Source organism: Salvia miltiorrhiza, chromosome 8 (genome assembly GCF_028751815.1).
Source record: "Salvia miltiorrhiza cultivar Shanhuang (shh) chromosome 8, IMPLAD_Smil_shh, whole genome shotgun sequence".
NCBI lineage: Eukaryota > Viridiplantae > Streptophyta > Magnoliopsida > Lamiales > Lamiaceae > Salvia > Salvia miltiorrhiza.
In genome coordinates, this window is record NC_080394.1 from 29221074 (window position 1) to 29247058 (window position 25985).

A 25985-nucleotide genomic window follows, 5' to 3' on the forward strand; every position below is an offset into this window, starting at 1 on the left:
AATGTAACTGAGTGGCGATTATTTATATTTTGTAATGAAAACATGAACATAAAGCAGCAAAATATAAAATTCGCTCAAGTTTGGATAGTTTGAGATGAAACAAATAAATCGATGGAGTGTCTAGTTAGATCCCAAGAAATAGTAGTAAGATGCAGCTTACGTCAATGCTTCTTTTTGAGACGTAAGAAAGCATCGACATATGCAAATAGGGTCATAGATGATGAATTGATGATGATTCTATTTCCAATCCATTCATTCACATACACATATACATACACTGAGGGCATGAAACTCACCATTTTATTCCGCTCTGCAAAGTTACAACAGACAAACAACATAAAGAAGTCTGCCACATTAGAGAAGAATATTAGCTTCAACAAACAGAAGCAGAGAAGCTTATTCAGAGAGACAGTGAGCCATGTTACAGAAAATGGTTAGGTAGCAAGCGTTGTGGGTTCACAACCATCATGCACACAGGCTAACACATCCCTGTAGTCCCTTGAGATGGTGAAGGAGTCATACACTTCACCATCACTGCTCTTCTTGTACTCAAAAAGAAGGGAGTTACGGTTGAATGCCGTCATCTTCACAAATCCAAAGTCGAGGTCCTTGTAGATGCTCCACACCGTGTCAATGGTGGTGAAGTCTGATAGGTGGCTTCCTCCTCCTCCAACTACAACGTGGATGGTCCCGTTCACCGTGCCGGAATAATGTGATTTCTCCGAGTTCACACATTGATTCTGCAAACCCAGATAAGATATATGTCAATAGATTACCTATGTTTATACATAGCGAAGGATAGCTAGGCACCTCACCTGGTAAATAGGGCAGATCCTTTCGTAGTTATGCACATGACCGTAGAAAGCAATGTCTACTTTGTACTTCTGCCACAGCTTCTGCAGACTCTCCCTTCCCATAGGCTCTTCGAACGACCCTTCTAAGCCATACCAACTGTTAGACGAGTAGCCAAGAACACGATGAGCTACGAAGATCAACCAAGGTTGTTTTTGCCTGTCCACAGATGCCAGGCATTTTTCAATGAACTTGTACTGTTCAGATCCTTCCCTCCAGTCATGTTCCGAATCTGCAATGCAGAAATGGAACATACCATAGTCTGTTTGATACCTGCAAGCAAAAACTCCCTAGTTTAAAATCAGAGAGCTAGAATGTTAAACCACTGAAGAAAGATGGATTAGCAGCCATATAGTTTTATACTATCATCATTTACTCAATGCTGGAGGCTCCTAAATTCAAAAACACTATATGATTTATTGTTGCGTATATGCTCCTATACTATAGCAATGACACAAGTGAACAGCTACGAGAAAGTTATCAACTAGAATGAGTTTTACCAGAACTTGGCTCTATTTTCTGCAGGAACATAGTACATGGTCTCAGCAAGCACACCACATTCGCCACCAGAGTCGTTAGTGTCGTAAAAAGAACCTGAATTTGGCCAATCGCGCTCATGATTGCCGCTGCAAGGAGAAAACGTTTACTTTTCCATATTTATGATGGGGAAAACAGCACACCACAGACACACACACACACACACGTGCAGAGAGAGAAAAGGTTGAAAATCAGAAGTTGAGGTGGGCATGGCAGATCAACCTTGCAATCATATAAGCCTTTGCTGATTGTATAGGATCCACTTGTGCAGTAAACTGATCCCACTGTGAGATGTAACCATTCGCATATGGGAGATCTCCGATGTGGAAAACTATGTCGTAGTTATCAAGGTCTTCAATAAGACGATCAGTGGTATTGAGTGAGCCTGGCTGATAATCAGCATACTCATTTGAACCATCACGCTCCGCCTGAATGTTTGCATCATCAGGTTGTGATTCATATAGATTATTTCTATTACTTATTACAGAATGGAACGGAAACTAAAACTACTCAGTTTAATCACAAGAAAGAAAATTATTACCTTTCCCATGTCACCAAATATTATAACGCGCTGCAATGATTCTTCACCAGGATATGGTGATGACTTAAAAGAATATAGTTTGCTCCAAACATATGAACCATTAGATAAGTGGTGACCCATCCTATAGGTGTACCTGGATTATACAGGACTGCAAATTCAGAATGATTGATAGCTAAATGTAATGTTAGCTGAGGACGATAAAATTTAGAGGGACGAACAGAGTGTTAGGCCACAAATCCTTCAAGAAACTTGTGTGAAAGAAGCCTGGATCACGCCAGCCAACAGTACGAGCGGGTCCACCTAAAACAAGTTTTAGCAATTCCGTGAGCTACCGTCCCGTATGCTCTAATTAAAGTCTACATGCAAGATCTGCCCCATATTTTCTCTACTCTACAGGATTCAAAGTCTAAGCCCACATAACATGATCAAGAGCAACTAGAAATCTATATCTACGGCAAAACATGCGAACCAGCTCCCGTGTTGTGCAATGTTGAATTTTTGTTGACAAAAACTTGACTCAAACCATCCAGTATAAACATGGAAAGAAGTTCACAGTTATCTTTAGCGACAGCGCAACACTTGCAAGATCTATTGTCACATAGTACTAGGATGATATATTCTGAAGAGGGACTGTGACATATTTGAGGAAAACAAGTTGAAATATTCTGCATGATTTCCTTCATCTCTCCAATATACTCTCAACAAAGTGAGCAAAATCTTTAACCATAAGCATCCAAAAACCTATTGCATTTAATCTAGCCATAGGAACTTAGAGAACCTCCAAGAGATTTTCTTAGTTCATATTTGTCACAGGAAGTTGGCTTAAGTAGCATTTTTGCAAACTTCAAACAAGAGATACAACAAATGAAAAACAATAATAGAGAGATCATCCTTAATTTGAAGTATGCGCACTGAAAATTGAGGTTAGAAGTTTAGAACCAAGTGAGCATACCACACATGCTTCCTCGAGAAAATGTCAGTGTTCCAGCTGGGGAACGTACTTGAGTGTGTCCCTTCCAGCCCCATTCAACAAAAGGGACGGCTTCATCAATATTATAGCCGCTGGTCCAGGTAACTGTCATCTACAGAGAGCAACAAAGAGGAATGATAATGCTAATAAACGAATATTTAGACTATTAGTAATGAAGCCCACTAAACAGAGGAAAACCAATGGAAGAACAAGTGCAATGGCAGGCCAGATTAACTTACAATGTCCCAAGACTTGCCTTGAGCAAGCCGCGGGTATAGAGGCGCCTTCGGATTTGCAAATGATATATGATTTGAAACTGCCACCAATTTTGGCTGCACGTCATGAAATTCTCATATCAGCTCACAAAGATATCAGCAAATATAAGCGTCATCAAAATTTTGTTTTGAGGATCTCTTAGCTTCTATACTCTAACAAAATCAGAGGATAAGTCTAGAAACATCTACTGCCCAGTGGCGGATCCGGGGGCTGAAGCCCCTCCGTTTTTTTTTTTTTTTTAATATAGTATATGCATATAGGGAGAAGATCAAATGAGAATGGACAAATGTGGTGAGAAATTAGAATGAATATGTAACGTTAAAATCCTATGGCTGATATTTACCTATAGGGGATGAAAATTTATCTGGATTCGAAAATTTATAGTAATTAAGTAACTGAATTCTAATTCTAAGGCTATTAAGATTCTACTTGGGCATAAAAATCAAGTGTACGTGCTCAAAAAAGTTTGAATACTTGAATCATGAACCCGTGTTTCAGTATAGTTACTAACTAGTTTTTTATTAGGGCAAAGTAAGAAGAAATGTTGTCTTACATTCGACAGTCCACCAGTAAAGAGCGCAAAGGAGAAGTCTGCGCGCTGATTGATCAACTGGAACTTCAACGTTGTGTTTCCGGTTTTGGTGTAGTTGAGGTTGGAGAAATTTGCATACTTGTACTGAATCAAACGCAATCCATACAACAAGATATAAATTATTGGAGAATTAGATTATAAACCAAAATCACAAGGAAAGCTACCTTGATCGGGGACGTGCATAGATATGGAGTTTCGCCCTCATCGAGAGCATCTGCTTCCGGCTCACAGATTGATTCACTGTCGTACAATGTCAAAGAGAATATTGAATCCCAGTCATCTTGAAGCTTTAGAGAGAGAGAGAGAGAGGGAAATTACTTGAATTTTGCTGGAGAAAAAACTCCAACCCAATCATCTTCAGAAGGTTGAGGATTCTGAAGACGGACGTCAACCCACTCAGTGTCCTCGCCCTGAATCAAATTTTATTTTGTTACTGTAATTGTACATAAAATTAATTTATATTCATCGTTCCAGAATTTTCAAACAAAAAAATTAGACATCATTTGTAGTCCAAGATGAATTCACTTATGAAACTGCTATAATTTAGCGTCGCATAGTAAAACCATGATAAGTTTTTTTTTTTTTTTTTAAGCCAAAAATATGGCAAGTTAGATAGTCTAACTTTTGATTTCTGAGTAGTGACTGATTACAGATTCAAATCTGCACCATTTGAATGTTCATATTTGCATTATTTTAGATTTCAACTTCACTTTCCATATCTGATTTTCACATATATTTTCCAGTTAGCATTTCCTAATCATACTCCGAGATACAGAACAAACCTTTATTTTTTAGTATGAAGTCATTTTCAACCGGATTTTATTATCGGTGCGTTTTTTTTTTTTTTTTTTTTGATCAGAAAAAGAGATTAAAATTAAAACATTGGTACAAGGGGTACCAACCCAGAATTACACAAAAACACATGACACCATTCCAGTCATCCATGAGGAAAAACTGAGCTCAGTGTCAAAAAAGTTAAAAATCTTGTTCCAACTCCAAAACCGAACCTTAATATCGCGGATCACATTCTGAATATCCCACGGTTTCCCTTCAAAATGTGATTATCGGTGCGTTTATTTTGATGAATAAATTTATTTTATGTTCATTTAATGTCTTCTTTCTTTTTTCATATTTATGCAAAATAGAAATTCACCAATTTTCCTTTTTTATTTTTACTTCAAGGCCAGGGGAGATAATAATTAGTAGTAGTATTTACTAATCAGTGTTTCCCTTTGATGGATCATGTACACGATAACAACTTTGATTCTTATTTTGTTGTGTTATTTTATTTAACTCTGTGTTTTTCTCTCTTTTTAATGCATTCTTTGTTTTTGTCTTAAACACATTTAATTGGTATTCCCCGTCTCATTACAAATGTTTCAGTTTTTATAATGAGATGTTCCATTATAAATATTTCATTTTATTTTTGGCAATATATTCTTTTTTTATACCTAATATTTAAATAATATTTATCAATCTATTTTATTTACTTTCTATATATGTTTTAATCTCTGTGCCTAAAAATAATGAGACATTTGTAATGAAACAGTGGAAGTACTAATTTTTTGGAAATGTGTCGTAGAGTATTGATTGATTTTTAGGGCCAATATTGCAATGATATTGGTTTCATTATTTAATTTCTGTTGGGCCTAAACTAAGACTTTGGTATTATGATGAGTATTGTTTATATTGTTGGGCTTTAGTTAGTCTGAATACCTAAAACATGTTTTACAATGATAATTTTATTCATATATAGTTCTCATTTTACTTATTATAATTCCTAGTTACAATAACTTTATTAATAAATATATTATATCGTCTCTACATTGCTAATTAAACTTTTAATAAATTAATAACATCATTTAAACAAATTTGACAGAATGAACACGTACAACCATCTGTTGTAATTTGAAGATATAACATGTATATCGCTATCATAATTTGAACATAAAGCACATTGAGGTCCCGGGTTCAAACTCCAAGGGGACACTAAGCAGTGCGAACTCATGTCTATAAATATAATTACCCATTTTAAATTTATGTATGTTATATTTTTAATGACATGTTTATTATGAATAATACTACTCATAGTAGCTAACATTAAAGAACAACATAGAGATATTAATTGGAAAGCTTAATTGGGTATAATATATGTGTAATTTTGAAAAATATACAGTAACTATTGCAAAAATATAAAAAGTGGGTATTAAAGATTTTTTTTTTTTTAAATTTGAGTGTATTTTTCGATTCAAGTTACATTATTTGTTTGATATGAAAATTAAATAAAATGACTTCTAAGTTCGATTATTTTTATAAAAAAAATCCTTATTTTATTGGAGACTAGCACTTCCACTCGTGCGATGCACGAACATCAAAATTAAAAGACATATTATTATTATAGACAATCATAATAAATATATAAATATTTTATACACGAACATGAATAAAAAATTGTAAATTTTTAATGAAAAATAAAAAATAAAATATTTGAATTTTTTTTTCATAACTTATTCGTTTTAAATTCATTTCTGATGTTTTTTATACTATATTAAATTTAAGATGCATATTGAATATTTTTCATTAATCAAAATTGACAATATTTAGAAAGGAATTAAAATATAAAAATAAAAGTAAAAGAAAAAAATAGTAGAAAAATTAGTGGGAGAAGAGATTAAAAAAGACAGAGAAAGAGAAAGAGAGAATAAATGGAGGAAAGAAACTCCTCTTTTATATATTATATAGATGGTTTAGAATTCAATATACCTGCAAAATTTTCCCCAAAATTGACGTGAGAGGCGGAGCCAACCACCGGCACGCACGGACAATGATGCGTACAATTTTGTTATTATTATTACTAGCGTCTAATCCGTCGAAATTCGACGGGAATTATTTTATATCATCATTTATAATTATTTTATGCTATTTTTATTACTATAGCATATGAAATAGTTTATATATAAATTATTTCTTTAATTAATTTGATATGATCAAATTAAATTAGTAGTACAATATTTGAAATAATATTAATTTTAATCACTTTCGTCAATTAAATGTATGTTGTGATAATAGAAATACATTTTTATATAAATACTCATTTGATGAAGTTTATAAAAAGTTGATGTGGGATTGAATATTTTAGAATAAAAAAATATCTAAATTTGAAGTATGATATGATGTACGATTGATGTGTCGCATCTGCTATTAATCGTATATCGATAATATTTACTCTCTCCGTCCCTCAAACATTTTCCTTTTTTTTTCTTTTTTTTTTATAATTTTGGTTCGTCCCTAAAACATCTTCCTAACCTATTTTTGGAAACAATTTCACTAATTATTATTCTTACAATTTCACTTTTTGTGGGACTCGTTCTCCACTTTCACTAACTATCACTCTTACAATTTCACTTTTTGTGGGTATTGATTATACGGCGCCACGTAGGATAGAATTTATTTTGCTATTATATATATACAGGAATAGGATCATATAGTATCCAAGCTTATAGTAGTACCGTAGGACCAATTATTGACCACACATTTATGACATATGGCGCATCAAGATGGTGACACGTGGCAAGGCATTCCAAAGCAAAATCTGGAGAGGGGTAAAATTGGAATATAATTTTTGGAATTAAAAATTAAAAAAAAATACTTTTTTAGATTTTAACAAAATAGATATATTTTAGATGCATAAAGTCTCACACGAAGATGCATAAAGTTTTCACATGAAATGCATAACTTTGAGCAGAAAAATGCATTTGATTTTTACAATTTTGGTATTTTCACCACCCCACCCCATACCACCCCCCAACCCACCCCACACCACCCCCAACCCTCCCCATTACCACCCCCCAAAAATAGGCATGTTTCACATAAAATCAAACAAAAATGCATAAAGTTTTCACATAAAATGCATTAAATTATACAAAAAATGCATTTCATTTTAATAAATCTGGTATTTCCGCCACCCCACCCCTCCCCCACCCCCCCTCCCCCCCCCCCCCCCCATTTTTTTTTTCAAAAACTGATTTTCTTAATGCTGACCCACCCCCCCAAGCCAAAAAAAAATCAAAAACTAATTTTTTGACCGACTCAAGACCGCTGAGTCGCTGACCCACCCACGCCCCCCCTCCCCCCTCCCCAAAAGAATTTAAAAAAAAATCAAAAACTGATTTTCTGACCGCTGACCCTCCCCCCTCACCCACCCTCCAGCCAAAAAAAAATTAATTTTTTTCAAAAGATGTAATGCATTTTTGTGTGAAAGTATATGCATGTAAAACATATAAGTTTTTAGGGGGGTGGGGGTGGGTCAGTGGTCAGAAAATCAATTTTTCAAAAAATAAAAAAATAAAAAAAATTTGGGGGGGTGGGGGGGGTCAGTGGTTAGAAAATCAGTTTTTGAAAAAAAAATTAGGGGGGAGGGGTGGGGGGGGTTCTGGGGTGTGGGGGGTGGGGTGAGCATTTTTATATGAAACTGTATGCATCTTAGTTTGAACCTTTATGCATCTAAAATATGAATATTTTGAGAAAACATAATATTTTTTTTAATCCGAAAAATATATTCCGATTTTACCCTTCTACAGATTTTGCTTTAGAATGCCTTGCCACGTGTCACCATCTTGATGCGCCACATGTCATAAATGTGTGGTCAAGAATTGGTCCTACGGTACTACCATAAGCTTGGATACTACAAGAACTCAACCCTATATATATATATATATATATATATATATATATATATATATATATATTGGGCATATGCATGTATTTTATTTATTTATAACATTTAGTTGAAGAATATCTTTTCTAAAAAATGAATTGACATTTGAATTGATTGCTTTTTGTGGATATTAGAATGGAGTGATTATACGATGTCACGTACTAATGTAGTTATATAATGATTCTGATAATCAAATGGATATGTAGGATTTATAATTAAATGGATATGTTGGATTTATCTAATACTCCCTCCGTCCACGAAATGAGTACCCATTTATGGACGGCACAGATTTTAAGAAATGTATGGAGTGTAGTGTGAATAGTTTAAAGGTCCCACTTTTTGAGTGTATTAATTAAAGAGATGTGTGAGGTACACTTGCCAAAAAGGGAAATGGGTACTCATTTCGTAGACGGACGAAAAAGGAAATATGAGTACTCATTTCGTGGACGGAGGGAGTAGTTTTATACGATTATGTAATAGTATAGAATTTATCTATAAATTTATATGATTATTTAATAATTTTTAAATGTAAAAATTGATTAGAAATGTATAAATAAATAAGAATGAATGAGAATTGAGAAAAAAATTAGAATTGAGTGATTATAGGATGCCACGTAGGATATGATTTATTTTGCTATAATGTAAAAATTGATTAGAAATGTATAAATAAATAAGAATGAATGAGAATTGAGAAAAATTAGAATGAAGTGATTATACGATGCCACGTAGGATAAGATTTATTTTACTATAATATATAGATTTTATATTTATATCGTATTTTGTATTTTTTTTCTTACCATTACAAATTTATTTTTAAGAATGTGTTTACATTGATTGTAAAATTCTTATTGAAAAAGTGATGGATAAGAAAAGATGAGCAAATATTACATTTTCGTCCCTTTTATCATATGTTTACTGGATATAAAAATATTGAAAAATGTTGAAAATATTTTCACACCACTACCTAAAAATAATATTATCCAACACTAAAATGAATGAAAATGAGCTATCCGAGAAAATATTTCACCATATTCAAAGAAAAATTTATATCATAGTACCATGTGAAAATGATGAAAATATATATATTCTCTTATTTTCCATCAAAGTAAACATAGCCTAAAAGTATAAATATGAATTCATCCTTATAATTTTTGAAAGACAAGACATAAAAATATAAATATACCCATTTAGGACATTTTTTAAATTCATTAAAAATATAAATATACTCATTTAGGACATTTTTACCCTTAAAAAGAGAAGATCCCCACCCACTGAGCCACTATCAGCCGACGACCACCACTATGCTTCTGCCACCACCGCGTTTCCACCATAACCATGTTTCTCAAATCATCCACCACCGACTGACACAATTCACAATCCAATCAACCACCACCGCCACCAATCCACATATATATCCACCACCATCATACATGCTCGACTAGAGTCGAGCATCAAGCATTCGTACGTTGCTCGACACTAAAGCGTCGAGCATCAACACGAGGCGGAGGCGCATCGTGGTGAGGCGAGGCACGGCGCAGTGAGGCGGCAGACCTGGAGAGAGAGAGAGAGAGAGAGAGAGAGGCGGAGATGTGGATGCGCGACGAGGCAGAGGTGTAGCGCGATGAGGCGCGGAGGGGAAGGCAACATAATAGGGAAAGAGAAAGAAAGAGGTGGCGAGGGGGGTTTGTTGCGACAGTTTCCAAAATTGGGGGGGTTTTTTTTTAATTATGATTTCATTAGAGGTATAAATATCAAATTTTATAAAAAGTGAGTATTATTTATATATTTTAATTTGTGTGAGTAGTTTTTTTATTTTGATTTTTTAGAATGGGTAAAGCCTACTATTTTAATAGTATATATTGTTATGATTTTGGGTTGGAAATTTTATAAGGGTGCAATTACATTATAGTTATAGGAGCACGAAAGTATAATTACTTTATACGTGTAATTATCTTATACATTAAGTATAAAATTTATAATTTTTAAATTAAATGAAATTTTTACTATAACTCAATGCTATATATATGGAGAGAGATATTCATCTATCCATTTCACGTGTGCAAACATAAGAGAAAAATAAATAGGTAAATAAATAAATACCCAAGGCTCATGTGATTCATGTTGCATAACCACCAGCAGGAAATTAAGTATAAAATTTATAATTTTTAAATTAAATGAAATTTTTACTATAACTCAATGCTATATATATGGAGAGAGATATTCATCTATCCATTTCACGTGTGCAAATATAAGAGAAAAAATAATTAAATAGGTAAATAAATAAATACCCAAGGCTCATGTGATTCATGTTGCATAACTACCAGCAGGTTACATGCATATACGAAAATTCAATAACGAGGACAGCACGTGCGGGAAAAAAAAAAAAGAAAGAAAAGAAGCAAATTTAACGACAATTTAAGGAATAAAAATAGTAGCACATATTAGCGGAAACAATGAAAAAGACCTGCCTTCATTCTAATAAAGGAAAAATTTCTAGTTTGAGAAATAGATGTAAGTAACTAAAAGGAGAAAAAGAAGGAAAAACAATTGTTTTCCACATTTTTCCAAAAGAAGACAGCCCAAACTTAAAGAAAAACAAGCAGTAATTTATTGAAGCAATATATATATATATATACGTACTTGAATTCCGAGGAGTCGCGGAGAGACTTTAACGGAGACCGAAGGGCGGAGAGCAGCAACAGTTTTGTGGATAGCTATCTTCGACAAGGGCTGCTCTCCCGCCACCACCCTACCCTTTTCTCTGCCATCACTGTGAAGCACTGATGAAGAAGAAGATGATGAAACTAAAGTAACAATGACTACAAAAAGTATAGCTAAGAGCTTCATCTTCCTTGCTTGTTTTGGCTGTGGATAAATATGCTATACCTACATCTCATATTTATAACTGCTAAATCAGTAACTATTCAACAATTCTATTCCAAATATATAAAAACGTGCTCAATTAATGTATGTCGTCTCATCGACGTCGTATATAAAAATGTGGTCGCTATACACATTAATTAGTACTCCTGTTTCGCCGACGTGGTTTGAGTTGTATTTTCATTTGTTTCAATATTTGATCTAATTTATACTAGCTTCATATGAGTAGCTTGGTTAATTCATGGTAATTATGTATCTTGTATCTAAAAAAAAATCCTTCAAAATTAAACAAAAATAAATCTACACATTTGTTTTTACGATGAGCAAAATGATTTTATCTTATTTTACAACTGAAATTTTCGATATGTTAATAGTATTATTTTATCTTTCAAGCAAAATGATTGTATTATATTTTTTATTATTTTTTTAACAATCGAAATTTCAGTTGCTAAAATTGTAATTTTTTTTTATTTTTTATAATATTATTTTAAAATCGATCATTAATTATTTTTTTATTATATTAAAATTGTTCGTTAAAATTAATCTTTTTGTTAAATATTTTATTATTTTAAAATCGATCGTTATTTTGATCGTTAACATTACCTTTTTATTTTTTTACTATATTAAAATTTGTCGTTAATATTAATTTTTTTATTATTTTAAAATCTAAGATTATTTTAGTCGTCAATATTATTATTTTTCATTAAAAAAAAGTTTGTTATTTCATACCATAATATTCCTTGAGCACTGCTATTAGCCTCGGACATTTGCAACATTTTTGCGTAGCCGACCAGAAAATCTTTGGTGCCGTTCCAGTACACCTTCACCTTCACCAGCTTAATTTGTTGACACTCCCGCGCCGGCACTACCAATCTTCCCTAATAATCACTATTGTCCTCTACATATTTTAAGGGTATGCAGGAATGAGACTGCATATTAGATGAAAGATCAAATGAGTTAATAGGCTCCAATGTTAAGTATGCTTAAATGATAAGTATGCTTAACATTGAGTAGTTGTGCTATTGAAAACAAACACACTAGAAAATGCTCATGGGACAATCGTCATATTTGGAGCCTTGTTGTTACGTACAGTCGAAACTCTGCCATTTGTTTTTTTTTTTTTTAATTATCAAAATTTTAGTCGTTAATTTATGATTGAAATTTGATCTTTAAGAATTCATCGAACGGTGGAAATTGAACACCAAAATCATTATTTATAATAATCGAATTTGTAATCGGTAATGGATCATTCAAATTAACTATAAAAAATTCGGTGAATGATCATCGAAACAAAGGCACCTCAAATATATGGATCGTTAATTCAGCCTTTCTAATAATTGAATTCTGATTTTCAATGATCGATTTTTAAATTGGTGCCACTCTGCTTTTCCGATTGCTAATTAATGTAGTCTTTTGTAGCACGAGCAGTGTGATATCTTCTTCGATATGAACTGAAAGCACGTGGAATGGGTGGGACGTGTTTCGTTCAGTAACCAAAGCTGTGAATAACTTCGGATTTCTTTTTGTTAAATGCAATTTTGTCCACCTTGCTAAATACAAACTTTTAGATCACATATGATAAGATTTGGTGACTAATTTTACCCAATAAAATATTTTTGATACTTCGACCCATTACAAGTCCCTTTCGGAGTGCTCAATCAATTGTGTTATTAACGAGAACGTACGTTAAATATTGAAATTAAACTATATTTTTAAATAAATAAATAAATTTAAATATTACATATAATTAAAATATAAGTAAAGATAAATTGTTTTTCTAAAAAACAAAATAATCGACACTAATTATTTAATAAAGAATTTAAATATGAAAAAATATAAAAAATTTATTTTGTATTTTCAATAGTTGAAATTACCAATTAATTAATTTTAATTGACAATGAATGCAAATATATAAATTCATTAAAATCAAAAGTACGTATAAATGTTAAGGAGTATCACTTACTTATATCACATAGATATTAAATAAAATGTACAGAACTAGGGGTGAGCATCGGTTCAAAACCGAACCGAACCGATGCCTTTTGAGAAAACCGAAACCGAACCGACCTCCACAGAGAACGTGATAGAGTAAAGGCGATTTATTGCTGGAAAACTGAATAATAATGAACTCAACAGGAATCCTCCACGAGGCCTACGGAAATAATCCGTCCCAAAATCCCAGAAAATCAAAGACACCTCCCTGACCTAATTCTGCAGCTATAAATAATAAAACCCAAATAATAATAAAACCCTAATCTGTAAGGCCCATGCAACTATGGGCCAGACTCCATCCAAAACAATAATAAAACGCTAAACAAAATAACAGACTCCAGCAATTAAATTAATAATTGACAACAGCACGTTTCCCACGTGTATACACCCTCCACGGACGACGACCGCTATCAAATACTCCACCGCTCGAAACAGCCTTGTCCTCAAGGCTAAAGTAGGGAAATTGTCCTCGAACATCAGTTGTATCCATCCACGTAGCCTCCTCTGCATCTAACCCATCCCACTTGATCAAAACTTGCTCCACCGACTGTCCACTGCGCTCAATAGTCCGACGATCCAACACAATTTCTGGTAAAAATGGTGGATCCACAGCCATGAGATCCTCTGGAAGAACCGGATCCGATTGTACCACACCAACCGCCCTCTTCAATAATGAAACATGGAAGACCGGGTGAATTTTGGAACCAAGTGGAAGCTTTAAGCGATATGCAACAGAACCCACCCTTGCTTCGACTTCAAACGGCCCAAAAAAACGTGGCGCCAACTTCCGATTTTTGTTTTTGAACAACGTTGACTGTCGATAAGGCCGGAACTTCAAATAAACAAGGGAACCGACAGGTATCTCCACATCACGTCTATGCTTATTAGCTTCACGTACCATCCTTTGCTGCGCACGTTCCAAATGGTAGCGCAAATGCTTCAACACTTCATCGCGAGATGTCAAAGATTCTGCCAGAGACTGCACTCGAACTTCCCCAGGCAGAAATCGGCGCAGAACTGGTGGAGTACGACCATATACCGCCTCAAATGGTGTAGTGCCAGCTGCCGAATGGAATCCTGTGTTGTAACAGTACTCGGCCCAGGGTAACCACTTAGCCCATTGCTTAGGATGCTCCGATGAGAAGCAACGCAAGTAAGTCTCCAAGCACCTGTTCAAAACTTCTGTTTGACCATCTGTCTCAGGATGGTACGCTGAGCTCATCTTTAGAGTAGTGCCAGCCATACGAAACAACTCTTGCCAGAATGTACTAAGAAAAACAGGATCACGATCAGATACAATTGAACTTGGGATACCATGTAGGCGAACTACCTCGCGGGTGAAGATGTCTGCCACGGATTTCGCCGTAAAAGGGTGGCGAAGAGCTAAAAAATGACCATACTTGGAGAATCGATCCACCACGACTAACACACAATCCACTCCGCCTGAGCGTGGTAAACCTGAAACAAAATCAAGACTAATATCATCCCAAACTTGAGCCGGAATTGGCAAGGGTGTCAGCAACCCAGCTGGAGATTTCGTCTCATATTTATTCTTTTGGCAGACCACACACGGTGCCACGAACTGAGTGACATGCTTCATCATCCCCGGCCAATATACGTTGGCTGCCAAACGACGATACGTTCGGTATGCACCGGAATGACCGCCCGAAGGAGTAGCATGAAATTCGACCAATAATTTTGGGATCCAAGGCGAAGTCACCGGTATAACGAGGCGACCTTTATACATCAGAGTGCCATGCACCAAGGAATAATGCTTAAGTGTTGTTCTCCCGTTTTCCAAATCCGCGACTATTTTGGTCAGTGTTGGGTCAGCTCCAATTTCCCTCTGTAAGGAAGACCAATCCACCCATTGAGGCCATGAGATAACCGCTAGCTCGCCCTCTTCCGCCCGGCGAGATAAAGCATCTGCTGCTCTATTTAGGATGCCCTCCTTGTAGTGAATAGTGAAGTCATAACCCAGCAGTTTTGCCGCCCAATTTTGTTGTGCTGGGGTAGTCAATGGCTGAGTTAACAAGTGGCGCAAGCTTCGTTGGTCCGTACGGATAGTGAATCTGCGGCCAAGTAGATATGGTCGCCAGTGCTGTACTGCTAAGACCAATGCCATCAACTCCTTCTCATATGCGGATTTAGATAACATCGTTGAAGACAGACTCTTGCTGAAGTAAGCGATCGGTTGCTTATCCTGCATCAATACGGCGCCAATCCCTCTACCTGATGCGTCACATTCGACCACAAATTCTTTTGAAAAATCAGGCATACGCAATAGGGGAGCTGTTGTCAAGGCTAATTTTAGTGACTGAAATGCTGCCTCAGCCTCTGAAGTCCAAACCCAAGGCTTTTGGGCATCTTTTTTGAGCAACGCCGTAAGGGGTGCAACGATTTTTCCATAGTCGCGAATAAATCGCCGATAATACCCCGTGAGCCCTAGAAATCCCCTAAGGCCGCGAACTGCTGTAGGTGTCGGCCACCTGATAACCGCTGATACTTTTGCGGGATCCATACGAACCCCTTGATGTGAGACGATGTGGCCTAGGTATTCCACATCTGACTTACCGAGGAGACACTTCTTTGGGTTTATTACCAGTTTATGAGTATGGAGGACCTGTAAAACCTGATGAAGATGGCTAAGATGATCTTCCCACGAACGACTATATACCAAGATGTCATCAAAAAATACCAACACAAGACGTCGAAGATATGGTCGAAATATATCATTCATCAAACTTTGAAATGTGGCTGGTGCATTTGTGAGGCCGAACGGCATGACCAAGAACTCATAATGTCCGGAATGAGTTCGGAAGGCTATTTTGGGCACGTCATCACGAAATACTCGGATCTGGTGGTATCCTGCCCGCAAATCCAGCTTACTAAACCATTTTGCTCCATGTAGTTCATCTAACAACTCTTGGATCACCGGAATGGGATATTTATCGGGAATGGTGAGTTTGTTGAGTTCCCGATAATCCACACAAAATCGCCACGATCCATCTTTTTTTTTACCAAGAGAACTGGACTCGAGTAGGGGCTAGTACTTGGTTGGATAATGCCGGCAGCGAGCATTTCGGCTACCAAGCGCTCCATTTCATCTTTCTGCAAGTGATTGTAGCGATAGGGACGCACGGAAACTGGTTGGGCCTCTTGATGTAAGGTTATCCGGTGGTCACTAGCACGCTCTGGCGGAAGCTCCATCACGGACGTACTGACCGAAGGGAATGCAGAAAGTACAGCTGCCAAGTCACGTCGAGCAGCCTCCGATAGTGACTCTGAGACCCCATACTGATCAAGAGGGGCAGCAGCATCCAGAATCCACAGACCCCAGCAAGTGTCTTCCGCTTCAAGTGACTTGAGTTCCTGATAGGTGCATGGTTTGCGAGTTAGAGTAGGATCACCCCGAATGCACTGTTGGCGTCCCTCAATCACGAACTCCATAGTAAGTGTGTTCCAATTAGCCTTCACATCCCCCAAGGTAGCCAACCACGACACGCCCAGAATTAAATCTATATTGCTGAGAGGAAACACATAGCATGATATCATAAACAATGCAGAGTCGATCATAAGGGAAACATTCTTACAGATGCCGCCGGTGTAAACACGGGTACCATCACCCAAAACCACCGAAAATCGCTCGGTTGGTTCAATGGCCCACTTTAACTTCCGGGCTACCTGTTCTGCCACAAAGCAGTGGCTAGCGCCACTATCCACCATAATTTTGAGGCGTGATGCACCGACATGGCCGAATAATTTCATGGTTTGGGGTCCATCAAACCCAAATGATGTCAACTCAGATAGGTCCAGAGATTGGAGCTGTGGCTGTTCAGGTTGTTCTTGCTCGGTCGGAATACTATCCTCCGACATGAATACGTCATTGACGGCGTCGTCTTCCAACTCTCCCACCATAACGTGTAGTGTGTTTGGAGGACAGCGGTGAGTCGGTCCAAATTTAAGGCCACATTTGAAACAAGTACCTGCAGCCAAGTGCTTCCTGTACGTCTCATCCGTCATGTTGCGGAAACGACGAGGAGGCCGTGGTGTCCAGGACGCGTGAGAGGAAGCTGCCTGCTGCTGGGGTTGCAGCGTAGAAACAACTTGGGAAGAACGCGGCTGGAAACTAGACCGTGATGGAGGCGTGGGGGTAGTGGTAACCCGAAAAGAGTGAGAACTCGTTTGTGGAGTACAAACCGAGTCGAGCTTTCTTGCCATCTGGACAGCAGCAGAATTGTCTGTAATAGTTGGGTCCTGAATCATCATGCGAAGTTCCTTCTTCAATCCCCCGAGGAAAAAACCCAAGTATTGCTCATCCGAGAATTCCGGCAGCTGGGATACTCGAGCTTCAAAAGCAGAAATATACTCCTCCAGAGTCCCCGTCTGCTTTGTAGTAACTAAAGCTTCAAAGCCATTAATAGCAGACCCATCCCCGAAACGAATCAATAACTCGCGAGTAAAACGCGACCAAGTCAAAGTAGGGCAGCGTCGCAGCAACATCTGTATCCATGGCATGGCAGAACCGGACATAGCAATGAGTGCAATTTTAACGCGTTGATCAGTGGGCGTAGCGTGCACTAAAAAATATTGTTCAGCACGAGCCAACCAAGAGTGTGCATCGGACCCATCAAAACCTGGAAGGTCCATCTTGTGCATGGGTGGTAACATCTCCTCCTCGTTGTTGTGACTCCCGCCCGATTCCTCGTCGTGTGGAGTATCAACAGAGATGGAAAACTTCTTCATCAAGGCATCAAGTTTGGTCTCCATGGATGAGTGGCGGGCTTCTGTTGACGCTTGGAATGTCCGCAACTCCCGAACGACGCCAGACAATTCCCCAATCGCCTTCTCTACATCCTCCAAACGAGATTCGGTACTTCGCGTAGTAACCATCGTTCACCGTACCAATTTGATAGAGTAAAGGCGATTTATTGCTGGAAAACTGAATAATAATGAACTCAACAGGAATCCTCCACGAGGCCTACGGAAATAATCCGTCCCAAAATCCCAGAAAATCAAAGACACCTCCCTGACCTAATTCTGCAGCTATAAATAATAAAACCCAAATAATAATAAAACCCTAATCTGTAAGGCCCATGCAACTATGGGCCAGACTCCATCCAAAACAATAATAAAACGCTAAACAAAATAACAGACTCCAGCAATTAAATTAATAATTGACAACAGCACGTTTCCCACGTGTATACACCCTCCACGGACGACGACCGCTATCAGAACGAGCCGAACCGAACCGCCTATTGTCCGAAAACCGACCAAAACCGAACCGGCCGAAACCGATCGGTTTCGGTCGGTAACCGAACCGAACCGTTGTGTTATCCTTTTTTCCCAAAAAAACTGTAAATATGCCCAAATTCACTAAAAATAGGCTGTATTCTCGAAAATAACAGCAAAATCCTAAACAAGTACCGGCGTAGGAGAAGCTCGGGGGAGGAGACGCGGGCGGTGGGTCTGCTCGAGCCTCGTGGCTTGTGCTGGAAGAGAAGCAGCGTCAACCGCAGAGGAAGGCGTCGCCGGTCTGGTCGTGCTTCATCGTAATATAAAATATATAATAAATAATATATATATATATATATATCATCGGTTCGATTCGGTTCATAACCGAACCAAAACTAAAAAACCGACAACCGAACCGATCCCCATCGGTTTTTATACTTAAAAACCGAACCGAACCGACAACCAGAAATTCTAAAACCGAACCGAACCGAAAATGATCGGTTCGGTCGGTTCGTTGCTCAGCCCTATACAGAACCATCTATTTGTATAGTAGAATATTTTTTGAATGCATATATATTCAAGGGTAAATATTATGAAAACCCTTAAATTATACCCAATTTATCAAAAATACCCTGAAACTTTTGAAATGTTATTTAAACCCTCAAACTATCAAGTTTTTATTAAATATATCTTGCATCTATTTTTCGGTCACCAGAAATGTGATGTGGCTCGCCGGATGCCACAATGTAATTTATATTCTATTTTTTTTAAATGCAATGGCAAAAACAACGTCGTTTCGTATCATATCATTTTAAAAAATTCACTTCTATCTTGTTTGAAATTCACGCTAGTAACCTAGAATTAGGGATAAACACGATAGAATATGGTACGAAACGAAGTTGTTTTTGTCATGTCATTTTAAAAAATAGAATATAAATTATATTGTGACATCCGGCGAGCCACATCACATTTCTGGTGACCGAAAAATAGATGCAAGATATATTTGATAAAAACTTGATAGTTTGAGGGTTTAAATAACATTTCGAAAGTTTCAGAGTATTTTTGATAAAGTGGGTATAGTTTAGGTATTTTCATGATATTTACCCTATATTCAATAAATATTTATCCGTTTATTTTGTTTAAATACAAAATAAAGATCATCGAGGACATCCAAAAGGTGAACACCATATATCAATATTGTAGGTTTAATCTTCATAACCTTATCCCAATTCATAAAAATTAAAAAGAAACATATAAATTGAAATCCAAATGATACAAAATAAATATTTTAAAAATATAGATTTGAATTCTACAAAAATTCAATGTAATGGATGTCAAATTAATGACAATTCAAACAAATTCAAAATTTATATATAAAAAAATTATAAGTTTATTATCTATGTAAACTTTAAAATCAGAGCATATATTTATGCAGTATTATTATATAAGAAATTTATCTACACTCATTATTTATTCCTATCTGAATGTATTAAAAATATAGAATATATTTTCATAAATAAAATTGCTCAATTTAATAACTTTAATTTTATTACATGGAAAAATAATGTTGCATTATTTTAGTTAGATTTCGATTTTAATATAAAAAAAATTATATGAACAATTGTAATGTCCACTACAAAAAAAACTGCCGAACACCGACGGATAAGCCGACGGACTATTATTCCATCGGTAATCAACGACGGACCACCGACGGAGTAGCGGTGTATTTTTCGGTATCCGTTTCCGACGGATATACCGACGGAGTTCCGACGGAGGGTGTTACCGACGGACATTTTCCATCGGTATTTGTTTATTTTTTAGATTATTATTTAATTTTAATGCTAGCGACGGAATACCGACGGATAAATAATCCCAAGTCGGGTCCCCTCCTTTGGTTTAGTTCTCATCTGCCCTAATTCGCAAATTTCTTGAAAATCCCCAAATCGCGCCGCCTCCGGTTTGAATACCGCCGCCCGTCACCGCTCCTCTGTCGGTGAGCACGCCGCCGCCTGCAACCCGTCGGCCGGCCGTTCCTCCTGCAGCTTCTCCGCCGCCGCCTGCAACCCCTCCGCCGGCCGAACCTCCTCCAACTTCTCAAAATTAATCAGTCTCTCGCCTCAAAGAAAGAATTTAATCAGTCTCGGCAGCTTCGCCACCTCTCCTCCTCCAGCTTCAGGTAATTCTCGCCATTTCTGTCCACCGCGCTTTCAGATCCGTTATTCTCTTTGATAGTCGAATCTAGGTGTTTTTCTTCTTCTGTTTCATGTTTTGGCTTATATGTATTGAGTTTTGAGGGTATTATTTTGCAGATTGTTTCAGCTGATTGTTGGAATTCTAAACGATGTGAGTATTATCTCTACTCTTTTAGTTTTGGTTGATTTATTCTCAGAAATTCTGATTGTATGTGATTTACTGATGTACTGGTCTTTCTTATTTTATATTGTTAGGAATCAGTATGTAAAATGGCTTTTTTGTTGTTGCATTTTATTGATATTGCTTGGCAATATGCTATAAGTTTGTTATAAAAGTTTTTCAAATCAATATGAACGTTTAGTGATAGCTGGAAGTCATGTTACTCTGTTGTGTTACGATCTAATTTGGCACTTATGGTTTTGTTTCTATTGATGCGGTTTCTAGTATTATTTACTATACAATTGCTAATTTATATGGTTTACTAGGTCAAGTTAGCTCTGTTTGCATGTGAGAACAAAAAAAAAGGGACCTCTTTGAAGTGGAGAGGTTTCTTCCTGTGGAATTGTAAGGATTATTCCTTATGCAGGAAAAAGTTGCAGTCCTTCCTTGTAATTTTAAAAGCCTTCTGCTTATTTAAATTATTTCATGCAGTAGGGATCTCCCTTGACGGCGTTGATAGTTCATTAGTTTTCTTAGGATACATATCGTGCTATCATGTGGAGCTGATTGCACTTAAGTCTCTGTTATTAGCTGCAAAGTCCTCACCTTTATGCTTTAATCTTCATGTCTCAGCAATATACTGACTTTAAAATCATAAGGCATTGTTTAATTGGGTTTCTGGAAGAACATCCTGTGTCCTATTTCTTTTTCCAAAGCACAACCAGTCACAGTTGTGATTTCCAATCTATTTGCTTATTAGTATATTTTTAATTGTCTTCCGAAAACTTTTATTAGCTGCACAACTTGGAAAGTCTGTTGTAGAGAGCTAAGCTATACTAGTAGTTCCAAACACACTATCTTTCTCATTGGTGCATATATATATTTTCTCATTTAGAACATGTTCAAATAAATGATACTTGTATTTTCATTACAGATCAACTTATAGTTGTGCAGCCGTCAGACTTTGTTGCCATATTCACTTGATTTTGCTGAAAGGTTAGTCTTTCGCAATTTTATTTAGGATTATATATGTTGATTGAATTTGTATAAGCATGATTATGTGTTTGTATTATCGCCGGTGGGGGAGAGGCGAAGAGCATGATTAGATAAGCATGTATCTAGGTAGTAAATGGAGATTAGGTTGGGAGATGGCTGTGTTCCATCTCATTTTGTTGCTGTGGTGATGGCTTGGAGCCGCGTATATGTTATTTGTTTGAATATGTGTCCTTTAGGCATTTGTTCGATAACTTGGTAGAAAATAAAAAATAGGGAATGTTTTTTTTATCGACCCCTAGTAGATTATATAAATTATGACTTTATATTCTTTAGGTATTTGTTGAAATGAGTGAAAATCGTGAGTGGATGTATAGACGGTTTTTACCCGACGGAGCTTTCAACCCAGCATTCGTTAGAGGTCTTCAAGAATTCATTGATTTTGCTAACAGTAGAGAAGATTTAATGGATGGACATAAAATTAGATGTCCGTGCAGAAGATGTGATAATATAAAATTTCATACATCGCGGAATGTCCAATACCATATTTCAAAGAATGGGTTTGTGTTGAATTATCACATTTGGAGGTTTCATGGTGAAGTAGAAATGATGGCAACCGAATATAATCAATTTGATGCTGCTGATGATGATGACAATGAAGATGATCAAAGCACATACCACAATATGGTGATAGACGTTGCTGCTTCACAATTCAATATTGAACAGCCGCCTAATCCTGAAGCACAACAATTATATGATATGTTGAGTGCTGCAGATAGGGAGTTATGGCCTGGTTGCAACGCTCATTCACAATTATCTTTTGTGGCTCGTCTAATGTGTTTGAAGGCAGAGGGGAACATGTCCGAGAGATGTTTTGACCAATGGCTTGAATTGATAAAAGAAATCCTTCCCGAACACAATTTAGCTCCCAATAACTTCTATAGCACAAAGAAGTTATTAAGTGGAATGGGGTTGCCAGTTGAGAAGATTGACTGTTGCCGTAATAATTGCATGCTTTTCTGGGGAGAGGATAGCGAGGATATTGAGTGTAAGCATTGCAACGAGCCACGTTACCAACAAAGTGATACATCTTCTGCGAGTAGTTCAAGGACTCTAGTAGCAGTAAAGAAAATGTTCTATTTTCCTTTAACTCCTCGATTGCAGAGATTGTATGCATCCAAAGCTACAGCTGCAGATATGCGTTGGCACGCATCTTCAGTGGATGATGGAATAATGCGTCATCCTGCAGACTCGCCTGCTTGGAAGCATTTGAGTCAAAAGTTTCCTTCTTTTGCCGAAGAGAGTCGAAATGTCAGATTAGGATTATCGACTGATGGTTTCCAACCTTTTGGTCAATCAGGGCAACAATATTCTTCATGGCTTGTGATTGTTACACCATACAACTTGCCACCATGGATGTGTATGAAGGAACAATATATGTTCCTCACAGTGTTAGTTCCCGGGCCGCGCAATCCTAAGGAAAAATTAGATGTTTTTTTGCAGCCTCTTATATCTGAGTTGATACAGTTGTGGAATGTGGGCGCGCCTACATACGACGTGTCAATGAAGCAGAACTTTCAGATGCGAGCAGCTTTGTTATGGACAGTTAGTGATTTTCCGGCCTACTCCATGTTGTCAGGATGGAGTACTGCTGGCAGACTTGCTTGTCCACATTGTATGACAGAAACTGACTCCTTCACCTTGTCTCATAGTGCTAAACAATCATGGTTCGACAATCATCGAAAGTTTTTGCCTATGAACCATTCCTTTCGAAGAGATCGAAAAAACTTTTTGAAAAATAAAATTATTACTGCAGTAGCACCTCAAGTGAGATCGGGGGAAGAAATATTGTTTGATATAGATATGATGGGATTCGTCAAAGTAACGGAGGTGAACAGTGAAACAATCAATAAAGCAGCTGCTCGTGGTGTTGGCACAGGATGGAAGAAGCGCAGTATATTTTGGGATTTGCCTTATTGGAAATTCCTATTGATTCGTCATAACCTTGATGTCATGCACGTGGAGAAGAATGTCTTTGATAATGTGTTCAATACAGTTTTGAACGTACCAGGAAGGACAAAGGATACAAGCAAATCTAGAGAAGAACTAAACACATATTGCTCAAGACCAACACTTGAAAAGAATGTTGAGACAAACAAGTATCCAAAAGCTTGTTACATGCTTGACACTAAAGAGAAGAAAGTATTGTTTGAATGGGTCAAAACTTTACGATTCCCTGATGGTTATGTGTCAAATATGGGAAGATGTGTCGACATGAGCAAACTTAAGATGTTTGGGATGAAGAGCCACGATTGCCATGTGTTTATGCAACGTATTTTGCCAATTGCCTTTCGTGAATTGCTTCCGTCACATGTGTGGAAGGCAATCACTGAACTAAGTTTGTTCTTCAAGGATTTGAGTTCTAGGAACTTGAGATGTGAAGACGTGTGCCGCCTTAGTGACAACATTGCTATCACTTTATGCAAGCTTGAGCGTATCTTTCCACCCAGCTTCTTTGATTCTATGGAGCATCTTCCAGTTCATTTAGCTTTTGAAGCTCAACTTGCAGGGCCAGTTCAATATCGATGGATGTATCCATTTGAAAGATATTTGCGCAAGTTGAAAAACAATGTAAGAAACAAAGCTAGAGTGGAGGGATCAATTTGCAATGCTTACATAGTGGAAGAAGCTTCTACTTTTTGCTCATATTACTTTGAGGAGCATGTGAGGACGAGGTATAGGAATGTGCCTCGTAATTTGAATACAAGAGATGATGTGAGATTTGATGGACATCCAGATCGAATTTCAGTTTTCAAGCAACCTGGGCAATACTTTGGAAAAATGACGACAAGATACTTAGATGAAAAAGAGTATCACGCTGCTCATACTTATGTTCTACTAAATTGCAAAGAAGTGACACAAACATATCTCAAGTAAGTTAAGTTAATAAAATTGTCTTTCATTTCATAATCATAAAATATTATGTAACTTATGGTGTGTTTAATTTAGGTTATTCGTGGCTGAATTGCGTGCATTACACGTCTCAGAAGCTGATATTAATCGTCAGATGGAAATCCAATTTTCAGATTGGTTCCGATCATATGTAATATGAGACTTAAATTATTCATCTAGTATTTACACAATCATAATATAGATTCTAATTTATCTCATAATATAGGTGTCAAATCCTGCAAATCACGTGGTTAATGAGTTTCTAATTGCTCTCGCAAATGGCCCCCTAGTCACGGTGAAGACTTACCCGGGATTTTATGTAAATGGATATAAATTTCACACGATGATGCATGGGACTAATCGGGCTAGTATGAACAGTGGTGTGTGCATAAAAGGTGAATGTTATGGTTCAGATGAGAATGGTGAACTCGACTATTATGGGCGTTTGCTGGAGGTATGCGAGCTTGAGTATATGGGTCTACCACTGAAGACGACCACACTCTTTAAGTGTGAATGGTTTGATCCATCACCACGTGGGACATCAGTGCATCCTCAATTCAAATTGGTTTCAATAAATCATACACGTAGATATGGTGGTTATGAACCATTTGTGCTAGCTGACCAAGCTATTCAAGTATATTATTGTACATACCCAAGTTTGAGAAGTGATAGAAACGTCGGCTACTGAGAATTGGGCGACGGACTTTCGGTCGTTAATCCGTCGGTAATTTCCGACGGACAATTTTATCCGTCGGTGTACTGTTTACCGACGCGTCTTTTAACGTCGAGCTGTCGACGTCGGCACTCCGTCGGAATCCACATTTACCGACGGAAATTGTGGTTTTACCGACGGAAAAATCCGTCGGTGATCGCGATTAATGTTGTTGTGGTCGTGAGTGGATATGTGCCGAGTAACTTGAATAAACATGACACTCACTATTTTTATATGTATTGAAATAATTACTTACTGTCAGTTGATTGGTGGGGGAAAAAATGGTTGAAGAAGAGAAAGGTGTTGTTCATTTCGAATAAAATGTAGATGTTTCAGTAAATTTAAATAGATATGTTGGTGAAGGTGGTTTAAACTAATTCTAAT

At 37.0% G+C, this 25985-nt stretch overlaps 2 protein-coding genes across 2 annotated transcripts; one reads left to right on the plus strand and one right to left on the minus strand.

Moving 5' to 3' along the window:
• Positions 1-200: 200 nt before the first annotated feature.
• LOC130997522 (nucleotide pyrophosphatase/phosphodiesterase-like) lies at positions 201-11355 on the minus strand. The gene is made up of 12 exons (XM_057922859.1): positions 11126-11355; positions 4087-4178; positions 3933-4008; positions 3730-3852; positions 3140-3232; positions 2883-3012; positions 2149-2230; positions 1931-2063; positions 1612-1817; positions 1353-1478; positions 816-1125; positions 201-740 (listed from the first exon to the last, which is right to left on the minus strand). The coding sequence occupies exons 1-12, from the start codon at positions 11330-11332 to the stop codon at positions 435-437; spliced, it is 1884 nt and encodes a 627-aa protein (XP_057778842.1). The 5' UTR covers positions 11333-11355; the 3' UTR covers positions 201-434.
• Positions 11356-20465: 9110 nt separating this feature from the next.
• LOC130998294 (uncharacterized) lies at positions 20466-25577 on the plus strand. Its single transcript, XM_057923726.1, has 6 exons — positions 20466-20768; positions 20902-20935; positions 21879-21940; positions 22542-24870; positions 24947-25040; positions 25116-25577. The coding sequence occupies exons 4-6, from the start codon at positions 22544-22546 to the stop codon at positions 25575-25577; spliced, it is 2883 nt and encodes a 960-aa protein (XP_057779709.1). The 5' UTR covers positions 20466-20768; positions 20902-20935; positions 21879-21940; positions 22542-22543.
• The last annotated feature ends 408 nt before the right edge of the window (positions 25578-25985 follow it).